The sequence below is a fragment of the Notothenia rossii genome (genome assembly GCF_949606895.1).
Source record: "Notothenia rossii genome assembly, chromosome: 5".
In the NCBI taxonomy this organism is placed as follows: Eukaryota; Metazoa; Chordata; class Actinopteri; order Perciformes; family Nototheniidae; genus Notothenia; species Notothenia rossii.
In genome coordinates this window covers 19,442,568-19,470,333 of record NC_136903.1, presented here as the reverse complement: position 1 = coordinate 19,470,333, position 27,766 = coordinate 19,442,568, and the positions used below count along the sequence as shown (strand labels likewise).

The 27,766-nt window shown below is 42.5% G+C and overlaps 3 protein-coding genes across 3 annotated transcripts in view; 1 reads left to right on the top strand and 2 right to left on the bottom strand.

The window, feature by feature from the left end:
- shank3a (SH3 and multiple ankyrin repeat domains 3a) overlaps positions 1 to 19,484 on the top strand; it is a 223,835-nt gene extending 204,351 nt beyond the window's left edge. The window contains 9 exon segments of the mRNA XM_079682360.1: positions 5,428 to 5,508; positions 5,675 to 5,698; positions 6,102 to 6,229; positions 6,378 to 6,483; positions 7,190 to 7,716; positions 7,812 to 9,898; positions 14,505 to 14,663; positions 14,665 to 14,690; positions 14,693 to 19,484. Of these exon segments, the coding sequence (XP_079538486.1) occupies positions 5,428 to 5,508; positions 5,675 to 5,698; positions 6,102 to 6,229; positions 6,378 to 6,483; positions 7,190 to 7,716; positions 7,812 to 9,898; positions 14,505 to 14,663; positions 14,665 to 14,690; positions 14,693 to 15,075 (3,521 nt within the window). The 3' untranslated portion in view covers positions 15,076 to 19,484.
- A 50-nt stretch (positions 19,485 to 19,534) lies between these two features.
- Positions 19,535 to 24,067, bottom strand: rabl2 (RAB, member of RAS oncogene family-like 2). The gene is made up of 8 exons (XM_079682367.1): positions 23,408 to 24,067; positions 23,253 to 23,282; positions 21,969 to 22,048; positions 21,769 to 21,848; positions 21,325 to 21,436; positions 20,979 to 21,076; positions 20,711 to 20,794; positions 19,535 to 20,481 (listed from the first exon to the last, which is right to left on the bottom strand). The coding sequence occupies exons 1-8, from the start codon at positions 23,512 to 23,514 to the stop codon at positions 20,404 to 20,406; spliced, it is 669 nt and encodes a 222-aa protein (XP_079538493.1). The 5' UTR covers positions 23,515 to 24,067; the 3' UTR covers positions 19,535 to 20,403.
- Positions 24,068 to 24,588: 521 nt separating this feature from the next.
- cimap1b (ciliary microtubule associated protein 1B) lies at positions 24,589 to 27,730 on the bottom strand. Its single transcript, XM_079682302.1, has 7 exons — positions 27,575 to 27,730; positions 26,407 to 26,522; positions 26,108 to 26,308; positions 25,864 to 25,965; positions 25,446 to 25,567; positions 25,219 to 25,359; positions 24,589 to 25,142 (listed from the first exon to the last, which is right to left on the bottom strand). Exons 1-7 carry the CDS (start codon positions 27,577 to 27,579, stop codon positions 25,050 to 25,052), a joined length of 780 nt encoding a protein of 259 aa, XP_079538428.1. The 5' UTR covers positions 27,580 to 27,730; the 3' UTR covers positions 24,589 to 25,049.
- Between the last annotated feature and the right edge of the window lie 36 nt (positions 27,731 to 27,766).

Sequence of the window (27,766 nt, the reverse complement as noted above, 5' to 3'; positions counted from 1 at the left end):
CAATATTGGTAAAGCATCAGGAATAATACAATTCATTATTGAAATGAAAAAAATGAAATACAACTCATTAATGGCGCGTTTCCACTGCAGCAGGTAGCTCGCCTTAAGCGTGCCGAGCCGTGCGGGGCCCGCTTTGGTTGCGCTTCCACTTGGCCTAGTTTTGGCCGGGGCTACTTTTTCACCTTTTTTCTGGCCCGACTAAATCGTGGTTCTATCGGGGCCAACAAACAGGGCTGAGTCGGGCTGAGTTTGCTAAACTAGAGAGAGAATCGCTGTCAAGGGGGCTACAACTACAACAAGATGAACATATTTGACCATGATTTAATTGTAATACACGTTTCAAAATGATGCCGAAGTAACGACATACTGATACCGGTTGGTAAAAACCATGAATTAATGCTTTGACAAGTCTGCAGACAGACGGCAGGCGAAAAACCTTTTAAAATGCGTGATCTTCTTATTATAGACACATGCATTTCCAAACATTTGGTCTACCTACGCTGTAAAATGTATTATCTCTTCGATTTACACACGGCATCTATTGCACGTCTGTCCGTCCTGGGAGAGGGATCCCTCCTCTGTTGCTCTCCCTGAGGTTTCTCCCATTTTCCCCTTTAAACTGCCGGTTTTTCTCCGAAGGTTTTTCATTTTACGATGTGAGGGTCTAAGGCAGCGTTTCTCAAAGTGTGGGGCGCGCCACACTGGTGGGGCGCAGAGATGTGATAGGTGGGTCGCGAATTATTATTATTATTATTTTTTTTTATTTTTTTTTTTGTACCTCAGTCCGGAATCGAACCTGGGTCCTCGCGGGCGTTAGTAGACTGTTACAGCCGGAGACTCGCAACGGCGGTGGACTTTCACAGCGCCGGATCCGCCGGAGCCTCGCAACGCGGGTGTTTGCGGCGGCGGGTGCGGTACCGGCGCAGCGGCGCTGTGAAAGTCCACGTCCCACCTATGTCAGAGCCAGCGGCCCACCAAAGGCAGCGGCCCACCGGGAAAAGTCCCGAATCTCCCGATGGCCAATCCGAGTCTGCTCACACACACACAACCTAAACCAAAATCATTTACAGCGTTGCAGTCGGGAAGAAAAGCAATGTGGAGCGGCAACTCACCACTTCACAAGGAGTTTAACCGTGACACTTTTCGAAATCCCGTTTGTGTCCCTCCACTTTACAAATAGGCCAATGTTTATTATAATTTTTTAATGCAAGCCGTCATCGCTACGGAGGAGCACACAGCCTCTGTGAGTGAGCGAGAGAGAGAGAGAGCGAGAGAGCACACATTTATCTATTTAATATAGCCTAGGTGTAAAAAATAAAGTAAGAAATCATTCCAATGTGTGCTATAGGACAGTAAAAAAAACAAAAAAAGTTTAAAAGGGGAGTGATTAGTAAAATATGTATAAATAAAAAGAAAGAATGCTAACTAGGTAACATAAGATAAGAATAAACAAGTTTAAATTAGTTGTTATTGGTTTTGATCATATTTTAAAGATGTTTGGATAATTGAAAAGTATACAGCTCCCTTTCAGTGTGTTGAGAGCTGTATCCGTAAATTCATTTTTTGCTCAAAGTGCACCAGATTGAGGCATTTCACTTCAACATTAAAAAAAAAATCTTCCCGGGGGTGCATGCCCCCGGACCCCCCTAGAGGAGGTGAGGTCCACCTCCAAATAAAGCAGGTTAAAAATAATTAAATTGCATACATTTTCTTTTAGCAAACACTGAAAACGGGTCCCACAGACCCAAACAGCACACAAAGGTTAAAGGTAAGCATATAATAATGTTCAAATCTGCTAAATATATACAGTGCAACAAAACTAAAAAAGAGGAGTAAAAGTAGCTCACGACTTGTTTTATTTTTTGAAAGTAGCTCTCATCCTAAAAAAGGTTGGAGACCCCTGTTATAGAATGATACATTTGACAATTTTAAGCTTGGCCTACCATTTTATTGGAGCGATGAGGAACAGCTGGGGCTTGAAAAGGCCCACCTGTTCAAAGTAGGGAATGACAGAAAAAGTTTATCGTTTTCTCATACTGGTATTCGGCACAAACTGTGCTGTTGTATTTGCTGTAAAGTGTCTTTACTGTAGGGTATTTTTATTATATGTACAGCACATTGGCTCGACCAAAAATCGTTTAAAAATGCGCTATATAAATAAAACTTGATTTGATTTGTTGTCTAAATGGAGATCGGCTAAGCTAACGCAATATAGGCTATATGCTCCGACCGTCCACACTCACAACAACGGCCTATACAGACATAAATAAACCAGCGACTGTATTCGCCATGACACAGACAGTCTGTGGTTTGTACTTGTTTAACTTTTGTCTAGTTTCTGAACAGATATGAGGAGCATGAGTGCAAACAGCTAACGGCTGATGTTGTTTTTTCTGGGGTGCTCACGGGTGCTCATTGAAGATGATGTCACGGCTCCGCCTACACTGCGTTACTATAGTTACTGCCCCAGCTCCTAAACTGTAATGGAAGCGCAGCATTAAATTGAGCCGGGCCTAATAAGGCCTAACCAAACCGAGCGAGGCTGAGCGAGGCCTGCAGTGGAAACGTGCCATAAGTAAACTTAAAGGTGGGGTAGGTAAATTTGAGAAACCGGCTCGAGATACACTTTTTGTTATATTCCATGGAATGCTCTTAACATCCGGAGAGCAATGAATATCTTAAGTGCTTTGACAAAACATCCATAAAGAAATGTCATCTGTGGAAGCCGTAGCACTGTAAAAAGCACGACCAATCATCTGAGCCGGCCCGGCTAAAATAACTGGATGGCCTTCCTGCCTGTCAGCCTTCCATCTGAGCACAAACTTATCTCGTGCCCTCATTGGTCATGTGCACGTTCGTGTGTGTTGGAGGAGGGGCTTTGTAAGGAAGTGGCAGATTTTTTCAGGCTGTGCATTTTCAAATTCTAGCGTACTCGAGCTGGTTTCTCCAAAATTACCTACCCCACCTTTAAGTATGTAATTCAGATAAAAAAAACATCAAGAAACTCTCTTTCCTTCTTTTGCGCTCTCATGTCAGCTTAGTGCCTGTTTTTGGAGCTTCCAGTGCACGTCACAGTCTTTCCATCAGCAGATTGAATCCACTCAGTCTTTATTATTTATTAAAGTTTAACGTTTTTGGGACATCTTGGGAAATTTGCCTCAATTAGACAATCAAGCTCAAATGTATGTCTGTAAGATATGAGGCTTCAGCAAGCATCTGGTTAGCTGAGCTTTACCTGAGAGACTATGAAAATATCTTGTTTGTTTAATCCAGACTAAGTCCAAGGTATACAATTGTGTAGTTTTACTGGGAGTTATGTGTCGAACTATTTCTTGGTGCTTAGAGGTTACCAGTCAATCGTCGGAGACTCTGGGTGTTCACTCTCACTACCACTGACCATGAAATAATCTTCCACATATATGGGAGAATTTTCATTTTACAGGTTTTTGTATGGATGGAACAATCGATGATGTTAACCAATGAGATTTAAAGCTGCTTTTAGCCAGATTTTCAAACTGTTTTACACTTTATTCCAGTCCTTATTCTGAATTTAACTGAATAAATAATGATTCTCTCATTTTACCATAAGCAAGAAAACATTTACCAAAATGCCAATCATCTTCATATACATTGTTTTGCGTGCAAAATATTCAGGCTTTGTGGATTATTAGAATTACATGAAAATATGCATTCATGTGGACTAGCATTATTGGTGTCAGTAACTCAGTCCAAAGGGACTTGGCTTGCAGGCAGAGTGTTCAACTCCCAGAACAGACTTAGTACAGTACGTATTGTAGGCTGAAACACAGATAGAACTACATCTGTAGACAAAATGGAGCATATGTATTCTTTCAGAGAGGAGAACAAGAGCCTTCCCTCCTGTTTCAAACGTTTCCTCAAAGATTTCTTATTTGATCATCCTAAGCAGTTCTGAACACCCTCTCCAGCCGCACTGCTGTTCATCGGGACTCTGCATATTGTGCTGGACCTTTGCAAAAATGCAAGAGGCATGCTCTCACACACAGAAACTCGCAGGCAAACACTCAATATAAAACACACAGTCTCTGCACCATGCGAGGCCTCACTACTGCCACCGTTGCCATGGTGACTACACTGCATGTTTGAATTAAGCATTACATTCCTGCAGAAGCATCTCTCTCTCCCTCTGACTCTGTTTCTCTTTCTCCGTCCTCCTCCATCTCCTCTGCTCCCTGCTACTGTACCAGAGCGTGCAGACGGGTGACGAAAGAAGATGTTTGATACGGACTGTACCCAGGATGGCGTATGTTCACTAGATCTGCAGCTGCTGACGACAGCAGGATAGTTAGGCTCGAGTGGGACACAAGGCATTCGTTTGGATATAGAGATCGTTTGCTCTACAGTAGTGCATGCAAGTGTGAACTGGGGGATCTCGGATAGAGTGAGCTGATCTAGTTCTGTCTGGGGTGTTGACAGGAAACTTGGGTTTGTTATAGCATGTATAGGCTGCTGCTGTGTGTGGCTTCATGTTCTGTGTCCGACTGCATGGCATTACGTCGTTACTGCAGATTTAACATGCTTCAATACATGACCACATTCTTTTTGATTTGGTTAATTACAGTGTTCATTGTAACTTGATTTTAAAGCCTTTTATTGAAATCTGTACCTCTGTCCGTTGTATTTGGAGCTCATATTTGTTAGATGCGTTTTTTTCAGTGGGACGATACCAGCCCAGCCGCCTTATGAGTTTAGAAGGTTTCGGGTGCTCCCATGGGATTTGGGGTATAAAGACTGCAGCGCATCAGTTTCTTTAGCTTTTGAATTGACTGTAATCTCTTCCCCACATGTCATCATGTCCTCCCTCAGGGAGTTTTCTCAGTGTATCTGCAAGTGGTCCCGCGTGTGGGAGGATATGCATGTGTGTGTCTTCGCGTTTCTGTCTGATACTCTCCTGCAACATTTCAGACAGGCAGCATATTAAAAGTAAGATGGACGACTTTCTCCCTACCCTTGCCACACTTATTTTACTCTTTCTGCCTATTGTGGCGTACATACTCTGTTGTTCTCTTTCTAATGGGAGGATTCAGAAAGCTAGGGCTGTTTCAGAATGGACTCAGTTGTACATGTACTGCCTCTGGGCTCCCCAACAGAGAGGGATTCTTGCAGCACAAAGACTAAAATACTGAAAGTCTTGGAGACAGACTGAAAAATTCATCAGCCATCGGATCAACAGAGAGCAAAGCATGAAGAAGTCGGGATCCAAATGTAACCCGAACAAGGTCGTCGTTAAATGGGGGCCGTCCAGTTCATCTGAATTTAACCAGATCAAATCAGTGAAGACGGGATGGGCTAGCCGTCTGGGAGATGCCAGGAGGGCACTGAGCCGCAAATCCAAAGGATCTTCTTCCCCTTCAACTTCATCCTCAACACCATGCCTTTTCTCCACAGCTCCCCCACCACCCAAGAGAGCCCCCAGCACCACCCTGACGCTGCGCTCTAAGTCCATGACCGCTGAGCTGGAAGAACTGGGTGAGAAAGCTGGCATGCCAACTCCAAACCCTAGACTTCCTTTTTCTGTCACATTTCTGCTTTCCCTTTTGTTAATAAGCTCGGTGTGTCTCCTGACTTTTTGAATAGTCACTTGTGTTGGCTTGTTCTTTCCCTCCTCTGCTGACGCTATCTTTTTCCCACCAAGCTTCTGCTCGGAGGAGAAGAGGAGGTGAGTCTGAATTGACACCTCTCTGAAAGTCATAAAGATAATTCCTCACTGCTGTGTCAATTACAGCAGTGTTGATTTAGAGCTGAAGAGCAGAACACTTGCAACATGTGGACTCTCTTTCTCCCCTTCTTTTCTGATTTCCTCTTTCTCTATCTCTTTTAATTCGTAGAACTCACTCCCTAGTGATCTAACACATTGAACTTTTAATTTGGGATGGAGCAGTGATTTAATACCATAGACATGGAGCATGACCTCACTTTGTAGTTCATAGCAACATTTTGGAGATGCCTTTTTAATCACACTTTGTATTCTCTACTGTGTTTGCAATGTCAGAATTGATGACACAATATTTCCACAGTCTTATGTCTCAGCATTTAGTTCTGCCTCATTTGCTTCTCAACAGAGAGACTAGATGAGATGTTGGCATCACAGGAGTCTATCTTGCGTTCTCAGCCCTCAGAGGCAGATTACAGAGCAGCTACTGTCAAACAAAGGCCTACCAGCAGGAGAATTACACCAGCAGAGATCAGTGTGAGTGCACCTACACAAAGCACACTGGCAGACAGCATATGCCACAATGTTGGCATACATATGAATTAAAGCTCATGTATAATTTACTCAAAAACACATGTGCTACACAGCCTTTTAGAGGCATTAAATATCTGTTTCTTAACTGCAGTCACTGTTTGAGAGACAAGGGATGACTCTACATGGAGGTCTGCACCCCGGCATTGAGAGGGGTCACATACCGCTACCCAAGGGGATGTCCAGGACCAAGTCTTTTGGTAAAACAATCACCCATCCTGTACATATTCAAATAAGGTGAATGATAGTGCATCTTATGTGCAGTATGCTTACAGGTTGAAATTGGCATAAAGGATATAAGATAGGGAAGATCTATTTTCCCATAAAATTGCATACTTCACCCAGAAAGAAAAGCATGTAGGCAGTTTTAATTTAGCTTAACAAATGCTAACATGGTTGTAAATACTTAATTACAATGCATTGCATGTTCAGAATGTGCTTAGATATTCACAGACACAAATTTGCAGGGCAGATTTTCAAGTGCAAAGCCTATTTCATTAATACGTTATTTATTATTTAAGCATTTTCCCTATTCTCTAGTACATAAATTGAAGGACTATTCAATTAGTTAATTGCCAAATAAATCACAAATAGTAAGTTATACGTTTTACATATTAGGGAGGGCTCTTCTTCTCATCTCTGAAAAAATAAATATGCTCCATTTTGTCTACAGATGTTGTGCTGTCTGTGTTTCAGCCTACACTCCACACTAAGTCTGTTCTGGGAGTTGAACCCTTATATTGTATAGCTGTCTTTGAGACAACGAATACATTATAAATATGTGAGAACATATTTTCAGATGGATGCAATGCAGTGAATTTGTCAGGAAGCAGCTGTGGACCTGCTAGGTTGGTTTAAAATGGTCGTATTTCCTGAGAAGATCTGTGCTCTCCTCTCCCTCACCAGGTGCTACTGAGGAGGATCGGCTGTCGGCCCTTGCAGCCGAACACAGGTTTCCCCGCAGTTCCTCTATGACAGACAGCCTCCGAGAACACTCTCAGCCCCATCCCATCCCTCCACCTCCACAAACTGCACCTCCTCCTCCTCCCTATTACCTGGACACTGGTCCTCCCCCAGCCTTTTGTCCCCCTCCTCCCCCATCTAGGACCCACAGTCAGGGTCATGAGCCTGGAGGACGCTCCAGCTTCAAGCCTTCATCCTTGGATCTGCCGTACGAGGCCGCTCAGCGACAGGCCACACACTTAGAGAGACAGAAGAAAGCGCGCTCCATGATCATCCTTCAGGACTCTTCACATCTACCTGTAGAACCGACAGAAATCCCCCGTCCTTCTGCTGCTACTCCACCTGAGCGAATCAAAAGGAAGGGTCGGGTTATTGACAACCCTTATGCCAATGTGGGTCAATTCAGTATTGGACTGTTCACACCCACCAAGCCCCAGAGGAAGAAAAGTCCACTGGTGAAACAGCTACAGGTAGGGGACATTTCCAGGATGGTCATCTGCTAGTTTTATACATAAATTACGAAGACTTTCTAACATGATGTTTTTTTATTTTTGCCTTACTGCAGGTGGAAGATGCACAAGAAAAAGCCAGTTTGGCCTTAGCTGCTGCACACTCCCGAGAAAGCTCTCCCTCAGGACGACACTCACACACCCATGGACACACACACACCAGCCGTGCAGACTACTACCAGCAGCAGTTGATGGCTGAGCGAGAGCGTCTGCGTGCCCAGGGAGAGATGATGTTTCAGGGGAAGGGTCCCTTCGCCGCTGCTATAGCTGGAGCAGTGAAAGATCGTGAGCGTCGTCTAGAAGAACGGAGAAAATCCACTGTCTTCCTTTCCGTTGGGACTATGGAGGGGGCGTCCTTAGCCAGCTCCGACTCCCCCTCTCTGACTCAGTCTCACTCCATCGATGAACGGATGCTCACCCGAGAGCTGGGACAGCTGCCTCCCCCTGCCTTGGCTCTGAGCCCCTCACCTAGTGGGACCACCTTTATCCATCCGCTCACAGGAAAACCCCTGGACCCTAACTCTCCACTGGCTCTTGCGCTGGCCGCAAGGGAGAGAGCACTGACCTCCCAGAGCCCGACGGGCAGCCCTGAGCCGAGGACTAAACAGGATCGAGCAGGCCATGGCGTGTTGTTCATGGACCCTCAGACCAAAGAGTCTCCACATGGGGAAGGGGCTACCACAACTCCCCCTTTTTCACCTAAAAGCGCCAAGGCAGGCGGGTATGGAGTTGTTTCCTCCCCGACATCTATTTTAGTTCCCCAGCCCAACAAACCACAGTGGGTCACATCACAGTCACCGGTATCTTTCCGGCAGGAGATGGAGGCCAGAGTAGAGGAGAGGAAGGAGGAGAAGAGACTTGAGGATAAAAAGAGTATGTTGATCAGTATTATGGACACGTCACAGCAGAAAACAGCAGGACTTATTATGGTCCATGCTACCAGTAACGGCCAGTCAGTCGGGGTAGATCCACACCTAGAACAGACACCTGCCCCCGCGTCCACAGAGCCCAGCAAGTCTCTAAGTCCAAGGGCTAAATCCCCCAGCCCCTCTGCCTCGCAGCCCCAGGCCCAGCTCCAGGCCCAGCCTCACACTCAGCGTCCCGCCAGTCCAGCGCAGGACAAGAGTCTGGCTCAGGGCAGCTCCGAGGAGGACGTGGACCCTTACACCGTGACCCTGCCTCCTGCAATGTTGTCCTCCAGCGATGAGGAAACAAGAGAAGAGCTTCGTCACATTGGAGTTCTTCCACCACCTGATGAGTTCGCTAATGGCATGCAGGCACAGGGGACGCCAACTCTACCTGCCCCGTCTCCCACCACCCCTACAACACCAACACCCCAAACTCCGTCATCCCCAAAAACTCCAACTGTGACGCCCACCCAGCCTCAGCCTCCCCAGCTGGCACCTCCACCCAGTGCAGCAGCTGTCTCAGGGAAGCCCTCTGACCCTCTGGAGCCCCCACCGGTGGGTGAGTCCGGCTCTGCGGCTGACTCAGGTGTGGAGGAAGCCGACACGCGCAGCTCCAGTGACAGAGAGCGAGACCACCATCTCGAGACCACCAGCACCATCTCCACAGTTTCCAGCATGTCCACCCTGTCCTCCGAGAGCGGCGAGCCTGCAGACACACACACCACGCACACCTCCTACGCCGAAGGGCTGACTTTTGTGCTCGACAAGCCGCCAGTGCCTCCTAAGCCCCGACTCAGGTCCCAGATAGGAGGCAGTAAAGGCCCCGTCACCTTCAGGGACCCTCTGCTGAAGCAGAGCTCCGACAGCGAGCTGCTCTCACAACAACAGGCTGCTGCCCTGGCTACTGCTGCTGCAGGCGGAGCTGGGCTGCCCTTCGGCGGCTCGGCCTCAGTGACAGGACTCGGCCCCACCAAGCCGCGCTACCTCTTCCAGCGGAGGTCCAAGCTGTGGGGGGACCCAGTGGAGCCTCGTGGGCCAGGGGTGGGGCTAGGTATTGGGAGTTTGGGAAATCTAGGCGGGCTGGGACTTGGTGTAGATGATGGAGCAAAACCTTCTGTTATGGGAGAGCTCAGTTCACGACTACAGCAGCTAAATAAAGACACTAGGTCACTGGGAGAAGAGCCGCTGGGAGCCTCACTTGACCCGGGGAGAAAGTCACCTGTGGCAGGTGCCAGGTAAGAGAGAAATGTGGAAAATGTACGGCAAAAATGACTGAATTTCACACTGAGCCACAAAACAAATGGTTCCTTTTAAAGCAATGGTTTCAAGAGTATTTATATCGTTTATCGTGGTGGCAGAGACAGAGAGAGTGAGCAATCTCAAGCAATTCCCCTGCCCAGCATGATTTGAATTATTACCGTAAATGAGTCTAAATAATATTAAATAGTCTACATGGCACACACTGAGTTTATATTATTTTCTCCTGTTTATCAACATTTATTTAGCTCTTTATTTAGAGAAAATATACTTTATGGACAACTACTCTTGGTTTTCTATTTTGGGTTAAGTCTGATTGCATTTCTCTCTAAAAAGGGACACCTAGAGGCTGTGTCAAAGACAGCGGCTGTTCTATTTGTAGGCATAATAGGGTCTTACTTACAATTTGAAACATGCAAACTATCCATATAAAGACCAGTCCACTGCTATATGATGCTGAAATTAGATCAGAGGTCACCAGCATTGCTGTTCATGTAAAAACGTTATTAATACAGTGCGTGCTGTACCTTTCTATGGGTCATACATTCTGTTCTAATATCAATTAAAAGCAAATATAAAGCATAGTAAAGAGGCATATACAAACGTGCTTCTCACACAGTGACACTAGGTTAGGTCTTTGAAGCATCTGAAGCACAGTGCTGTTGGTGTCTGTTATCTGTGGGTTTCCTGTTTTCACACCATACCTGAAGGTACAATTAAGACCTTTATATTCCTGCAGGTGTGAGGACACCGAAGAGAGTAAACCTTAAGGTTATAGCTACTAGGGTAAACTTGAGCTTTTTTATACATATTTGTTCCGAACAAGCCTATCAACTAATCCCATTTAAGATAACAAGCCTCTTACTCATTTTATTGTATGAATTTAGTTTTTTATATTTTGTTACCTTGTTTGCATCACCTACATTTATACATCTTTATACTAGGAATATAAAAGATTTGGATATAGTTCTGTTTTTCCAAGGCATTGGTTCTAGAGATCTTCATTACTACAATCGATGCCTCCGCCTTTGGGTCTAAATTGCTTCTTGTTTCTATAGTTACAGTTTTACTCCTTGGCCTTCTGATAAATGATCTTGTCCGTTAAATACAAACAGTAGTCAGTAAGTATATAGTAGTGTTTCTGTGTGTGTTTTTGAGTGTAAGTGTTTGTGTGTGTGTGTGGTAGTAGTAGTTTAGAAGAAGTAGATTATCTCTGGGTGCAAACAAGGTAACAAGGCTTGGAGGAGGCATGCACTTCCTGAAAGTCTCTCCTCATCTCACACACACTCTGTTGGGTTCTAACCTTTGCATCTGCTAGTAGCTACCCTTCCTGCTATTCCTCAAGCTTTTCCCAGAGTCCTTGATCAAAAAATACATAATACATCCTTATATATATCACTGATATACTTTTGATAAGATTAAGAAATAGAGTTTCCTTCTTATCATCAGCCCCTCGTCCAGTAACATCAGTGATAACCTCAAAGACTTAAGGATGTATTTTCAGAAGTATTTGACCAAGACTGAACTATAATGGTGTGTCACAGTGTAACCATCCCGTCATGATCCCGTCATGGCATTAACAGCCGTGTTATTGTTGACGACTACCCAACAATGTCCTGACCTTGTCAAAAGTTCATAGGTACCACAGGGAGTAACTGTCAGATGCACGTCTCTTTTGTTCTGCTCAGGATTTGGCTACATTTTGATTGACCATCGTAGCTTTCAAATATCTCAGGAGTTTGTAGGGCACTCTCCAGATGCAGTGCATTTTTTCCAGCCCTGCTCCTTTCCTTTCATCTTTGGTCCTTATTCCAGTTCATATAAGTTAGGACGGTCGAAAATATTTCTCTCATGTTCACTTTTTCTTTACTCCAGTTTTAGAAAGAAAAGAATATTTGAAGATGTTAAAACTCTTTCGCAGCCTTCTCCTCGTGTTACATTGTTATAAGGAGCCGTCTAACTTCATCAGCTGTCCTTCATATCGAGCTGTCAACTGCATTTGTGACATGGCTACAACAAAGGAAGTACTTTTGATAATTGATGAGTATAGGGCTGGGAGTATTTGTCCTGTATCAGTTGTACCCTCCCTTACCACTATATTACTATTACTAGTATTAGTAATATAGTCTTTTGCCAAATAAGTTGACAGTGCCTCTAAATTAAAACATCATGATCCCTGGAAGGAACAAGTGACCGGGATATCAAATACAGCGCATCATGTGACTCAACAATGACTTGGCATATCCTCCCGTGAGATCACATTTATCCCCACCACATCGGCACCACAGCTGATTGCCTTCAGCTGTGACAAAGATGATCATGCACACCATTATTTCTCTCTCTCTTTCTCTCTCACTCTGAGTTTGTTCCCCTCACCCCCCAGCACCGTTATGTAATATTACTCCATCACTTACCCAATCCACTTTGTGCCCATTTAAACCCCTTCAAACCCCCCATGCTGCTGTATTGTGTCTCTGTTGTGTCCACCTCGTTCACATGCTGTGTATCATAGCTTTGGGTGGTTTAGAAACCTGTGGTTCTCATTTTATTTCATTTGTGATCTTTTGTTTTCTGTTCTTCTCTGTTAATGTAATTTGCATAACTTTGTTTTGTGTTTCAGTGATTGTGTTGAGGATGGCCATGGTCCCTGAATGTCTTGCATTGTAGGTTTTTCAAAGTAAAACAGAATAGAATACATATACCATTTTATTTGTGATTTGCATTCCTTGATTAAAATCCCGAAACCCTTAAAAACTCACATGTAACTAGAAATTTGAAATTGCACAACACATGTATTTATGTGTGTTTTTGTAATTGTTAAAATATGTGGACTACATCAAGGAACAACAAAAGTCAAGGAACATGTGCCAGCCTTTTATTTGTTGGTTTGTTTTCCTTTTTTTGTGCAGTGTTTGATATGTGAATAGTGTGCTCATTTCTCTCTCATGCAGCCCACTGGTCAGACCTCTCAGTGCAAAAGCCTACTCTGCTGTCTTTGTCATGCTCATACATCAATAACACCATCACATGCACACACACATACATGTATTCACTGCAACACTCATACAGCCACATGCACACAGGGCGTGTGAAAGAAAGCAGAGTGGGCTGAAGCAGACTAAACGTCTGGTTGGCAGGCTGCGTCTCATGGAGTGATGCTAACATTCTCTCCCATTGCTCTCTCTCTGCTCACCTTGCATGCTCCGCCCTGCTGCTCTGATCTGATTGGTCTAGAACTGACTGTGCGCCCAGGAGGGCGGGACGACTGTGTAAGTGCGCATGGAGCTCATCTCATATCCGTCGGCTACCTGTAGTCTGATCATTTTTCCAGCCCTTGCGCTGTCTAGCTACCTTCCATTACACTCTTTAGTCCACATCAAAGTTTCCAAACACATGCAATGGAGGGAAATCATTGGCCACACCTGTACATAAGACACTCGCTAACATGCATGCATCAAACACACATCATTGCACCAACTCTTACACATGTAGGCCTCTTCTTTCTGCTTCTCCCTGCTTGCACCAAGCCAGACAAAACGTTCCCATTGGCCTTCATCCACCCCTCTTCTCCTTACTGACCATCTTTTCCTCCATTAGACCTGTAGTATACTAATCAGCCACTATGACACTGTTTCACATCTTTATACTATTATTTCTTCAGAAGAGGGTCAGGGTTAAAAGGTACATTGAGCAAGATGCTGTTGTTTCAGAATAGATGGTATGGATAAGGCTGGTTTGGTGGATCGTGGAGATTCCCCCGAAATGTTTGACTAATGGCATTGAATGAAGTGTCGCTGCAGTCAGAGTTAATAAGTATGTGTTGCATTAAACAATGCTAAGCTTTGGGAAAATATGCTGCTTTGTTTACATTCACGTGTCCTTTAACAGATGTGACACATCAGCTCTGTTTGCTTTAACAACTTTGTCTCATGAAAGTTTAAAAAAAGCAAATGTACTGTTTGTGCAACTGCCAACTTTGTTCAAATGTAGGCGTGTGTATGTGTCTGTTTGTGCGTGTGTGCTCATATTTCCAGTGCTTCAAGTTAGTGCCTTCTGCAGTTTCCACGTAAAACACAAAATCTGCATCTTTCTGCTTGTGGGTCACAGTGATTCCTTCAGAGAAGCATATTGTCTGCCTTAACAGGAAACACCTTTTGATTACGTTCAAGCAAAAAGGCTTGCAGTAACGGTCAGATGGACGATGTAGGTTGGGTGAGAGGGAAAATATAGTGCCATCTTTTTTCTTAATGAATGCCATATATTCCCAAACAAAGTGAATATATAACTTGACATAAAGGTCCTTTGTGACTTCTTTACGATTGAGTAGTAAATAGATCTTTTTTTCAAAGCTGTGAATGTTCTCATTACCAGTGAGAGCAGTGTGCTGCTTTACAATGCTGTGCTGTGAGACTAGCTTGGTTTGTCTAACAGTCCTGAAGCTTACACTAACTCATACTTTAGAGGAACTTACAGCGGGTAATACATATAACCAAAGCTATGTCTCCTTTTTCTTCTTTACTTTCAGTTTGTTAATCTTCATCTCCTCTGTTAACATCCTTACACCCTGTGTCTGTCTGTCTCAAGACTTTTCAGCAGCCTAGGCGAGCTCCACACCATTTCTCAGAGAAGTTATGGCACCACCTTCACCATCCGCCCTGGCAGCCGTTACCCTGTCACCCGACGCAGCCCCGGTTCAGGCTCCCCTGATCGGGGTGACCCATTCGGACGATACTCAGGCTTCGGCCTACCGACCTCACCGACTACACCCCCACAAACCATCCTCAAATCCTCCAGCCTCAGCCTACCCCAGGAGCCTAAAGAGGTCCGCTTTGTGATGAGGAGCTCCAGCGCCCATTCCCATTCCCGCTCTCGCTCCCCGTCCCCGTCCCCCTCCCATTCTCCCGGGCTAGGGTCACCACTTTTAGCCCTCCGGCCCTTTCACCAGAAACCCCTCCACCTCTGGAATAAGTATGACGTTGGAGACTGGCTGGAGAGCATCAATCTGGGGGAGCACAGAGCAGGGTTTCAGGAACACGAGATCGAAGGCTCTCACCTCCCAGCTCTGACCAAGGATGACTTTGCAGAGCTGGGAGTGACGAGAGTGGGACACCGCATGAACATCGAACGGGCGCTAAAGATGCTGCTGGAGAGCTGACCCCTGCCCTGAGACCCTGCAACAGATGGAGAGAGAGGTAGAATGGATAGAGTTGATGAAAGAGAAAAGATAGGGATCACTCCTCTTTTATTCTGGCTGCTTTTATGTTCTGCATCACAAAAGTTTACCTTAGCGACACCGTTATGTTCCTGTCTGCATTAACACCCTGCACTTGGCACTGCACTGAAGAGGAGGAGTCATTCGTCACCCTCTACTTGCCATAGTGTCTGCCCGCCTCTTTGCCTGCAGCCAATTAGATCAGACCTCAAAACAAACTCTGGACTTTGTTTTTGCCGAGGAGAATCGCATGAGCTCCAATTAAAACATTTGATTTATGAAAGCTTCAGTTGGTCCCTCAGTAACACCCACACTTTCTCTCACTATTCCCTTCTCTTCTCTACCTCTATCCCCCCGTCTATTAGGCCTCTGACAGACTTCTGCAGTTTGAGTAAAAGAGGAGGAAGAATTGTGTTCCCAACAGAAAGCTCAGTTGCCTTTCAAAATATTTATACAGAGATCAACAATGATGAACAGAGGACTATGGACATGACACGGTGCGTCTTCTCTACACCTACTGTTGTTTTTAAACCGAAGACTTTGGAGCCCAGAGGTGGAGCTCCACCCAGTAAACCACGGGAGAACACCCCTCCGCCTTGGTACTGTGTTATCTATTATATTTGGAGAATGTTTAACCAACACTCGTGGCTTTTTTCATAATCAATTTTTTGGTTTTCCAAAGGGAATATTATATAAATATATATATAGGTATTACATAATATGATATATATGTATCTAAATATAGCTTTCAAAAGAAAAGACAATGTTGCAAAGAGGTAATGTAATAAATTAATCTGCGCCTGTTTTTGTTTTTTAGTATAGAAGGCAGAGAGAAACCTTAAAACGTATTCCACCGGTAGCTTACTCATTTCTACCAATTATATACATATATATAAATATAAAAATATATATTTGAAATTTTAAAAAAAAGTATATAGATATGGAAATGAATTTTTTGTCATAGGTCTACAACTTTCCTTATGGTCACCCTTTCTTGAACCGTAGCATGACGAGTTGCATCATGTCTTGGACAGAGAGTTTGATGTTTGTTTTTATTTTCTTACGGTCTTCCTTCATACTAAAGGGCATCCCGTAATGTGAGGCTGAGACCCCCAGGGGCCACCCATCCCTACGGCTTCAGCTACAGACCCCACTGAGCCTATTCAGATCCTGCTTTGGACCATCTTATGAGACAGCTAACTGGTAAAAGGGGCTCTTCATGTTTTGCCCGTTTATCACTCAGGGATGGAAGTTTGGGGCACTAGCATGGAGAGATTGTCAGCTGTTGTTTTAATAATACCCATTTAATTCTACCTGTGAGGACAATTTAACACCACCACAGTCTGAAAAATGTTAGACTGCGTTAAAATTTCCATCCCTGTTGACCCCTGATGATGCCTTCAGAGCAGGCTGCACATGGTCTACTATACACACGTGGAGGAAGGAAACTCTGGGATGTTTCTCATCACCAGAAGAGAGGAAATCTCTTTCAGATTTTAAGAAGGAAACTAACAGGAAACCAAGCATGTGAACCTGGCTAAATTAAGCTTAAAGTGTTCAAATAAAGGTAATCTCTTACTTAAAACCAACTGTTACCTGGAATATAACTAACAACGTGTGGCTTAATGAGCTAGACATAGTGTGTGACCTTCTGAAAGGCCAGTGCAGGAATGTGTGTGTAGTTGATCAGGCTGTGTGGATGGGGATGCCTCTTTAAGGTCTTAAAGAAAATTCAGCATTTTACAACCTGACAGTGTCTTGCAACATTGCTGCTTTCCTCTATCTCTGCAAGTGAGTAAAGTATTATCATAAACCGTGGCAGCAACAACTCTACAAATAAGACCCAGGTTGTAAAAAAGACCAATGAATTTTTCTTTAACAATACAAAATCTACAATTGTACTCATTGTAGCTTCTGCTGGCAGTGAGAAACAGTGAGTTTTATTCACGCAACAAAAAGCATTTTATCCATAGCTTTAGGCGGCCAGGTGAGAGACCTCCGTGCATCAGCAGCATCCAGTGAGCGCGCCAAGGCACTTTCACTTGGCAAAAAGTCGTGTGCATCTTTTTTCTTCTTTTGTCTCTTTCATTTTCTGCTGTTTATCAGTTTGTAAAACGGGTGGTGAATATAATGTTGTACCTGGGTTGTAGGAATAGCACTCACTGCCTCACTGTGACCTCACTGATTATTTGTACTCCGGTGTTACACTATGTCCTCTGACTCATTTGGACTTTTTGTGTTAATTGTTATTTTTCTAATTTATTTTTCTTTCTTTGATGATTTCTTACCCTCGGACACTGTGGGTAGATTTTGTAGCGTATGGAACATGATACTTTAATCTTTCACTCATTAGAATTTTAGAGTGACAGAAAAAAGACAGAAAAAACGAATATCCTGTCCATTCTAAACATACTTACACTTGTAAAAATGAACAAAAAATGTCTTTTTTTTTAACTCACAAGCAATGTATATATGATAGATTTCATATAAATTTTTGAAAAACAAAAGTATATAGATCTATATATGAATGTTTGGCATATATGCATAGTTAACCACCTGTAGAAAAGGTGAGCAGATTTTATTCTTTCTATGAACTCTTAAAACTTTTGAACTCTGAACTATGAACTAGGGGATGATTTGCACAAAACAAGGTGACAAGGTGCTAACATAAAAGCCACCCATCGTCCAAGTGCATGCGTGCATCTGGATTCCCTGAAACTCTGTGTGGTTGTTCCTCTCCACCATGTGTGTACGACTGTGTGCGCGAATGTTTGTTTCCATTTGTGTGTGAATTTGTTTGAGAGAGACGTTGATGAGGATGCCTGTGAGAGTGTACGGATGATTGTTAGGGTTTACATCTTTGGAGCTAGTCCACTTTAGCCTTACTGTATTACCATCAGAGATTCCCGGCAGTGGCTGTGTCACACAAACACGCACATAAACAACACACGCACACACATATAGAAATACACACATACATTCATCTTCTACAGATTGACCCTCATTGTTCTGCATTCTTGTGTTGTACTGAGTGAAGTTTTCAGAAAAGTGGACTGCTCTGCCAATAGGGAGAGACAGACGGATAGACAGACGGACAGATTACCACAGGGCTTGGAAGGAAACCATCGAGACATTTTGTATTGCAAGACGACTTTAAGTCCCCCTGTGACTGTAGGTACAGTTTATGCAGTGTCACTGTTTCGTACACCCCTTCCCAGATGGCGTCTGCGCTCCTTACCCTCCACTCTGTCCGGCAGCTCTCCTTTTTCCTTTTTCAGACCTTCAGTTTCTGAGTTTTGGATATGAGGTGATCCAGTGAGGAACAAACACAAAGGAAAAATGTGCCAAAAAATAACTTTCAACTGTATATTTGTCTTTGCTTTAGGACTATCTATAGTTACAGCATTCTTGAGCTGTTAGACTCAATAATATGGTGCCATCTCCTGGAAATCTTGAGAACTACAGACATTTGTTAGCTCCTTCTGTATTTAGTACAGGTGGAAATACAGTCACTGTTATTATTTTGTAAAGAAGCAGGCTATTGTTTATATTAATATACATACATATATATATATATAATAGCCTGTGTATATCTACCTGTGAGCTTTGCATTAACATTTCTATTTACATTTTGAGACAAAGTATCACAATTGATTTTACTGTGACAGCTTATTATCCAGTTTGCCGTACTGTTCCCATATAAAGAGAAACACTTGAAAGGTGAATGTGTACAGTCTGGACGCACACAAGCTGGCCTGGTCATAAGAAACTGTAATGAAGACCCGGTCAGATGGTAGTGGAAGTGCACCGCAAATGCAACGTGTAACAGACTTACACATGAAAAGGTGAAATAAGTTCAGTGAAAGGTTATCTTTGTCTTGTTTTCTAATCAACAAAGCACAATCTAAATAGTGTAGGGGGAGCAGTGTAACCTTTTAAAAAACCCGCTGGGGTCCGGTCACCCGCTGGAACCAGTGATCTTATCGTCAGAGGGGTTTTTCTTTCATTGTTGGTTTTCTCCTTGTTTGCACTGTGAAGTTTAGAATGGTGGATGTATCACTGCAACGCCTCAGCCTTGTCTCACAGGTGAACTTCCCCTTTCAGCGTCCGATGAGCAGGCAAACCTTTCTCCGAGCGACCTCCAGAAACTTCTAAGCATTAGAAATCCCCTCTTCATTTTAATACCTGAAAGCGAAATAAAAGTGAACCAGAAGCTACCTAGTGTTCCTCATCCAAACAGATAAGGGTGATAGTGAAAGTTGAGGCAAGATCTGAGATGTTGCCCAGGATATCTCCACCACAGAGATATATGTTTGTTATATTATGTAATAAATTTATAATTGAAACATGAACTGCATCAAAGTTTTTGTTCCTGCTTAATTCAGTGTCTTTGTAGTACAAGTATACGCCAGTGTGATTTATTATGCCACAGTCAAATATCAATACAAAATATATAGACATGATTCCTTTGTACAGCATATAGAAATAATTGGAACACATTGAGGTTCAGATTCTGCAAGAAAAATGTGTTTTATGTGCTTTGTGGTGACATTCCTGCTAATATGAATGAGTATAAACAGAGCCTTCACAAATCCATCAGAAAGGACACAGCTGGCTGAGCATTTCACGAGAGATGAATGCAGCTGATGTTTACTCACGTACGGCTGGCTGTTGCATTTTATAATATGCTGAAATTCACGACTTAATGCCCACTTCTGGACCACAGCAAGTCAGAAAGAGACACATGATAACAATTGGGTTACATGGTACATTACGTTTTCATTTCAAAGACTTTACATCCTAAAACTAATGCAACAAAAGCAGCCATCTGAGGCTGCTCACTGCTGGCACTGCACACAACGAAACACACACACATCGAGAACAGCAGCAAATCTGAATCATAATCACACTTTCTCTTTGATCTGTGAGACAGTTTCCAATGCTTCACATTCTTATTACAAATTAAAATACATTCAGCCTCATTGTAGAATTGTTCATTAGTATTGTAGTGGATACAAAGTATGAATGACAAGTTTAAAACAGCAGCTGAATAAACTTGGTAAACAACACAATTCCTAATTATTCCACCAGGTTTATTTCCCTGCCAATGTCACTGGATAGATGGAGAGCAGTGACTGAAAACCTGACTAAAAACTCCAACCTCCAGTGAGAGTTAGAAAACTTAGGTATAGAAGTAGACAACGAATGTGACATAAGGACAAACAATGTGCCAGTAGTGGCTAGAGGTTTAGGAGGATCTGTAAACGTTGGTCACTCCAACTCAGGACTTTCTGTTTTCAATCCAACCTCATCTGCTTCGGGATCTTCTTTCTCCTCCAGGTCAAAGTTCTATAAGAAAAGTGCAGCAAATGACATCAATATGAAAGTGTTTTCAGACAAAGTAAAAAGTAGTTAAAAAAAAAAAAGTTTTGTTGGAGCTCAGAAATAGGTTTGGAATAAGAATATGTGAGAATCAAAACAGCAGATTTTACACTAATGTTTGTTTTTTTAGAGCACACTGCATTGTCAATTCTTGCAATTTACATATTTTCAGTCAGGTATTCATAAAGGGGTGTACCTCTAATTCCTGCAACACTTCATCCATGAAGTCGCTTGGGTTTTGCTTGTACTCCACTGCTCTCGTGATCATCTCTCTGAACATCTGTTGGGGCAGTTACAGTCAGAAAAAATAACACAAATGGGTTCAACTGTATGGGCACTTCATAAAAGGTGTGGTATCAAGACAAACAGTTAACTGTAAAACTGCTGATGTGATTGAAATGCATTAAAAAAAAGACCCTGGGGATGACTGACATGAACACTGGAAGAGAATAAGAAGTGCAAACCTTAACTACATTCGTCCCATCAGCCGCAGATACAAAGTAAAATGGGATTCCTTGCTTCTTCCCAAAGTTAAAGCTTCTCTGTGTCACCTTCAAATCCGCTGAAAATACAAACATGTTCGCAACTATAATTGTAAATTGAATGTGTAATTAATCAAAGGATAAAGTAATGTAGACAAAGTGTGCAAACTAATAAAAACATGTTTATTTATCCTAATTACATTAAAGGAGAAGATTGGAGGTAACTATCCATATTAAACTTACAGTAGAAGTGTGTTGGTTTTTGGTCAAACATAGATGGATAAAAGAGTTGAATACTCTTTGTGATGTGTGTCAGTACCAGACTTACCATCAATTTTGTTAGCCACCACACAACAGGGTATCTCCGGTCTGAACTCTCTCAGCTCCTTATACCAGTTGGCCAGATTCTTATAAGTGATCTTCCTTTGAACATCAAAAACCTAAGAGAAAGAAGACAGGTTAACAAAGGAGTGCATCTTTGAAGACAGAGACAGTTTTGCCTTCCAGCAATCATCTAACAAGTCCTCGCTGACTTATCTGTGAGGGAAACACCATCTGCATCTTAAGAGGTGGAACTTAACAAGAATGCAACATGTTATTTGATCACAGCCTCTCCACAGTGTTGTGAGGGCCAAATTATGTATTTGTCACTTTTCTGAATTTGTTGAATAGTTACTTGATATTCTACCTCCCCTAAAATGCCTGTCAGGGAGCCACAAAGTGCAGGCTAGATGAATATTGAAAAGCACCGGAAACTAAGCGTGTGTTTTACCATTATGCATGCATGTGCTTTGTGGTAGTACGAGGGGTGCATGCTCTGAAATCGCTCCTGACCAGCGGTGTCCCAGAAATCTGTGAATCAAAAACAAAAATCACCTCCTGTTGATTTAAACTTGACAGTTGATTTTCAAATTGGTGAATGTATTTCCTGTGGTCACTGAGAGCAGAACAGAATCATTTCTAAATACATACCGATGGCTACTGTCTTATTTCCTACAGTGGCTGTGTGTTTGTAGAGAGTCAAAGCATAGGTTGACAACTGCTGGGGACGACTGAAGAAATAGTTAAGGAGCTCTCTGGGGAAAAAATATCTGTTTATTGTAGGCATGCCAGCTTGACTTTAAAGGTCCCCTATTACGCAAAATCCACTTTTTCATACATTAATATGTGTTAAGAGATTTGGTGAGTTTCAGGAAAAAAGATCCCCTCTCTTTTTGTCCTGATCCATTTATATAAAAACCTGTCTGAAGATGAGCTGATCAGGTTTTGGCCACTTTGTGTGATGTCATAATATTTGTTTGTATTTTGTAAACATTAGCCAATAACCAGCCAAAGTAACACCCGCCCACCTTATCACCTGAATCTCCTCCTAAAGCACCATTAGCCGCTTTCACACCGCAGGACTTGCCGTACTAAAGTACCACGGCACTGAATCCGCCAGGGGGCTAGTGCCAATCGCATTCACACCGCAGTACTTTCCCTGAGGCAAGATTACGTTGACGTCACTTCGTCTTCTTCTTCTCTGGGTTTACTGGCAGGCCGCAAAACCACTTCACGGCGAGTACAAAAAAAAACGAGAGAAGAAGAACTACACGGGGGGGGGAGGGGGTATAAAGCCCACCCGCTGTACATGAGGCGTTTGTTTACTTTCCGACCTCAGACATGATGGAGTTCACTGAGCTTGTTGTCTTTGTGCTCATGCTATACAGCTTTGTAACTGGGTTATTGCAGCCAATTAGGGATTTGACCTATGGATTTGACCCACTCCTCGGATGCTGTAAGTGCAATGCTGGTTCGGAATCAGAGTCTAACGGGGCGTGGTTTGCAATTCGCCCAGCCAATAGAAATAGAATAGAAATTGGTACTCTTTTATCACCAGGTTCGTACCACCTCTCTAGCAGGGACTGAAAATGGCCAAAAGAGTTCCCGGCACTGAGTAGTCCCGGCGGTGTGAACGCGACATTATTGGTACTAACGGAACTAAAGAACCATAGTACCTGGGAAAGTCCTGCGGTGTGAATGCGGCTAATGTGTTTGTTTTTAAACCAACCCATTTGCATTTAAAGCTACACAAACGGAATCCACACTTTTTAAACAGAGGGGTATATGGCATGCTACAATCTGAGACCTATAATATATTGTTGAAAAAGAGTATTAGGTGACCTTTAACGTTTATGCAATGCCCATGGAAGGACGAATACGAATGACTTACACAGATATGTTTCATTTCAGATTTCATAAACTGCAAAAGGATACTATTCGTCCATGAGAAATCTCTCCATCAGCCTACGATAGAGAGAGACAGTCTGTGTCAACGCAACAATCATGTAATAATGAACGTTACAAGAAAAAGGAAAGCTTTTACACAAAACGGCTTCAAGGAGCCTAAGCTTACAGCAGCTCATACTCACTTAGATTTACCGACTGCGCTGTCTCCCAGACAGATGATCTTCACCTGCTCGCCTGAATCGTACTTCTTTTGGTCCAGTTCAGGGATGCTGCCAGCGTCGCCAGCCATTTCAACTTTTTTTTTCCGTTAACTGATTTGACTAGAAAGATTTAATGAGTCAACTCTCACCCAGTTTAATTGATAACTACCTGAACAGCTGATCTACGGAAGCTAGCATCCGACGACAGAGAATGAGTGTTAGCTAGCTGAGGTAAACATCGTGGGGCTCGGCTTGATATCACTCATTACACTGGTTAGTTTGTCCTCACATACTAAACGGTTGCTAACCAAACCTGAGAATAGTCCAGAGACGTTAATTGTTTACATGTGTATTTTAAAGTCTCTTTTGAGTAGGCTACTGTACACACAGTGAACCCTGGACCACTGAACACAGCTAGGTAACAGCTAGTAGCCTTGTTAGCATTTGTTAAGCTAGAGCACTTATCAAAATGTCTCCGATTGTCTTGGGTATATTCTGATCTTCAATCGGTTGTGGATGCACTCATCTAGGCATCCAGACGTTAAAGTTTGTAGATGTGTTATGATGTCGCCGAAGGTTTCCGTTTCTATGCAACGGGGACGCCTGAAGGACCTCGTTGTCAGTGTTCCTGCTGCCCTTACAATGCCTGTCAAGAAGGCTAATGCATTTTTTTTGATTTGCTAACTTGCCCCAATTATAGAACAAAATTATGAGAATTGTACAGCTATTTTGATTTCCTGATGTGTCATGAATTTATTTGAAACATATTTTAATAGAAGATCGTTTTATTTATTTTTCAAAAGCTTCAATGTCACATGACTCATTGATTACCATGTCATTCCAAGTATTACTAATGAATGTGTTTTTTACTGGATTGTATTCCACTTGTATATCTACGCAATCTCATGTGACCTACTGTCTCAAAATCTTTGCAGATTTGCTCGAAGAGTGGGACACATCTGTTTTTATATAATTTGTTATTACACTTTTTATTTCATATATTATCCCCAAATTTCAGCTCTTTATTTATTGCAAAATCTTGTTTTCTTTTTCTATAGCTTCCATGTGATCTCACCCAGTGAGTAGTAGCAGCATTGTATCACTAAAGTGTTTAATTAGGACAACCTCCTGAGTCAGATTATACAAATGATAATTTCGAATCATTCCTCTACCTGTTACCATAAGAGATGTCCTTGAAGCACATATGCTGCACATATTTTAGGAATTAATGTCTTACATTTGGTAAAATGGAGAAGCAATTTTAACGTGTTTTATTATTTCAAATTAAAATTACAATACTAAAGAATTTATTTTCAAAGCGAAACAAATCTTTAAATATTGTGCTTAGACAACAAATAGCAAATATCTATTTTAAAATAAGATCATACTAAATTATTAGAAATGTCAAATGTAGGCTACTACTCTTAAAACCTTTGTCAAATTCAGTATAATTTACTTCAAATACTGATTGTGGATACAACCCTGACAAACTAGTGCTAATACAATAAGTAGCTAACTGTGGCAAAAAAAAATGGATCAAAGCTTGCTTTTTTTTTTTACTTCATTGGGCTTTTTCTGCTTTATTCATGATGAATTCCAGTTCAAACAAGAGATCAACAAGATATTATTCAGGCTTTTCCACAATGAGGGGTGTGATGTAATCCGAATGACGCATTCCAAAAGAGAAGCTCGGAGCTTTGGATCTTGTGAAGGTCACCTTGGTGGAGAGAAATGTTAGTGGAAATGCTACATATTTGTGATATATTTATTTAATCTTCAATTTGGTTTCTTACCATCTCAGGATAGTGTGCACCAGGTCCTGGAGTCTTTGTAGATACCCCAGGTGGAAAGTTGCGGCCTATCATGCTGATCTGGGGACGTTTTTCCCTGTAAACACTAGGGTCCACAACTTTGTACGCAGCAGGGCCTGGAGTCTGGAGGGGAACACAACTATTGAAAATAACTATCCCAGGATTTCAGGATTGATTGTTTAAGAAATGTGTTTGACACTTATATGTACCTTCCTTAGGTCCTCATGGAAGTTGCCATTTTTGTTGCGGCCATAAAGAGAGAAAGAGGGAGCTGCAGATTTGTCCACAGTGTTGTTTCCCAGCACTGGGGGCAGAGAGTAGGAGGCTGGACCTGCAGCATGAGCAACATACAGGGGAAGTTGAGATGCATTACATGTTACTTGTTACTTGTTAGACGCTTTTATCCAAAGCGACTTGCATACTCCACACTGTGGGCAATCCCCACAGGAGCAATTTGGGGTGAAGTGCCTTGCCCAGGAACACAACGACATGCTGACTGCAGTGGGGTTCGAACCTGTGCTCCCTTGATTCGAACACCAATGCTCTATCCACTGCGCCACACCCCTCCAGATATGCTATCAAACATAGTAACCCACAGCTTAAATGAAGTTGACACCAAATACATACCTGGTGTTTGAATATTGCTGATTTCTTTGCCCCTTCCTGACAGAGAATAGGCAGGAGCAGAGTGGAAGACTGACTTTCCAGCATTTTCTGGGGAGTATTTGCCTGAAAGCCACAGAAAGTGTTTATCTCAAATGATTGTGTGCATCATGACAAGAACAGCATATTTTCAATTTTGAGTGAGTAGTCAGAGATTTCATATCAGCCTTGTTTCATTTTTTGCAAATGTGCAAGGGGGTTTGCTGACCAGGTCCAGGGGCCTGAAATATTTTTGGATCCTTTGGACGGCTGTAGAGAGAATAAGCAGGAGGGCCGTCTCGGCCTACTCTGGTGATGTTGGAGGGGATGAGGTAGCTCGGTCCAGGGGTGATCTCAGTCTTGGTTTCATGACGTGAACCAAAGCTAAACTGCGGTGCTGTTTTCTTTGTAGGGTCATGTTTCGAAGCACCTTTATAAAGGAAACAGGGACAACAATGTGAGTAATAATAATATCAATCATAATAATGGTGTTTGGGGGTTAATGCTTAAACAAAATGGCGGTTGTACCTGTGAGTCCAGGGAGTGCATACTTGGGACCTGGACTACCGTAGAGGGCAGCTATGGGCCCTCTTGGTTTGTGAGGCCTCCAGGTACCAACCAGAGCTTCACCACTCGATGTTTCCCTGAGAGAGAGGTGTATCATAACCAAAAGCATAATTAAAATGTGCTTTTATTTATTCAAAAAGAACGATGTGCAGACTTACCATTGCTTTTGAACATGGGAAAAAAATATATATATCTGTCATGCATGAGTCGATTGTGGCTTAGAAAATATCATTACAGGCATGAAGAGAGCCAATAATGAATATTGGCCAGTCTGTTATAGAAATAACACTAATGCTTTTCGGCACACTTGCCCTCTCAAAGTATTTCAACACATATCTTCTAAATTACAAATATATCTCTCAATGGAATTGCTTACAGGTCTGTCTGGTGCTATATAGCTACATAGAAGGTATTATGGGAAAGCTGTGAGTTATTGCTTTTAGATATATTATGTAGGTGCTGTTAAAGCATGGATAGAAGTGCATTATTCAAATATTCTGCATCCTTCTAAACGGCTGCTCAGTGATAGTACCAGGGGCAGCAGTGTTGACTGTCAATGACAGTAATAGATTTTGAATAATAATAATAAACATCAACCTGTGTTCATTTGGATTTAGAGCACTAGAAAGTTATAGAAAGTTTTTGTAAAACTTAGGTTGAAAACAAATCATCAACATGGTTTTTAGATATAGTCACACATAAGAAACACTCCCCCTTAGCACCTAAAAGATAACAAAATAAATCGATATCTAGTAATAGTCAGATCAGTCTAACAGTGATTGTTTTTGAATGATGTTGTGTAATGGATTTTAGTTGACTTTTGTACACATCTTAATTATAATAACAATGTATTCAAAAAGAGAAACGGTCCACATTGTAATATTGTGAATAAAGCATTCAATGTCACCAATTTCATGTAATACTTATTTGGGTTCAAATACAAGGTAATATGCTTGAATAGAGGACTACTTTTGGTCATTTGTGGGTAAAGTTAAACAAATGCTTTACCAAAACCACCCAGAGTATCCTGTAACAAAACCACAAGAAGTCTACAAAGTGCATACAAACCATCAACATGCGTTCAGTTTAGTTCAGTTACTGACTAACACAAATAGAAAAAGCACTTTACCTCATATCCTGCTCCTGCTGTGAGTCTCTCTCTCTCTGTGAGGTTATGGGTATTATGAACGGAACTCAGCATGTGTACTAAACCCAAACACGGATTGTTTAGTGCTATGACAACATTGCCATGGAGACGACTCTTTGACACGTTTAATATGAATGTGAGTGTCAACTGCAGTTCAAAGGAATGCCCAATATG

What these genes read in the sequence shown, in the direction of transcription:
- rabl2 (XM_079682367.1), bottom strand. Translation starts at nt 23,514, where the DNA reads ATGGCTGGCGACGCTGGCAGCATCCCTGAACTGGACCAAAAGAAGTAC. An exon ending in AAATAAGACAGTAGCCATCG is followed by an intron (nt 21,849 to 21,968) that starts GTATGTATTTAG and finishes TTTGATTCACAG; the next exon opens with ATTTCTGGGACACCGCTGGT. An exon ending in ATGGGACGAATGTAGTTAAG is followed by an intron (nt 20,795 to 20,978) that starts GTTTGCACTTCT and finishes CTGCCCCAACAG; the next exon opens with ATGTTCAGAGAGATGATCAC.
- cimap1b (XM_079682302.1), bottom strand. An exon ending in ATTTCAGGCCCCTGGACCTG is followed by an intron (nt 25,966 to 26,107) that starts GTCAGCAAACCC and finishes TGTGGCTTTCAG; the next exon opens with GCAAATACTCCCCAGAAAAT. An exon ending in GTGCACACTATCCTGAGATG is followed by an intron (nt 25,143 to 25,218) that starts GTAAGAAACCAA and finishes CTCTCCACCAAG; the next exon opens with GTGACCTTCACAAGATCCAA.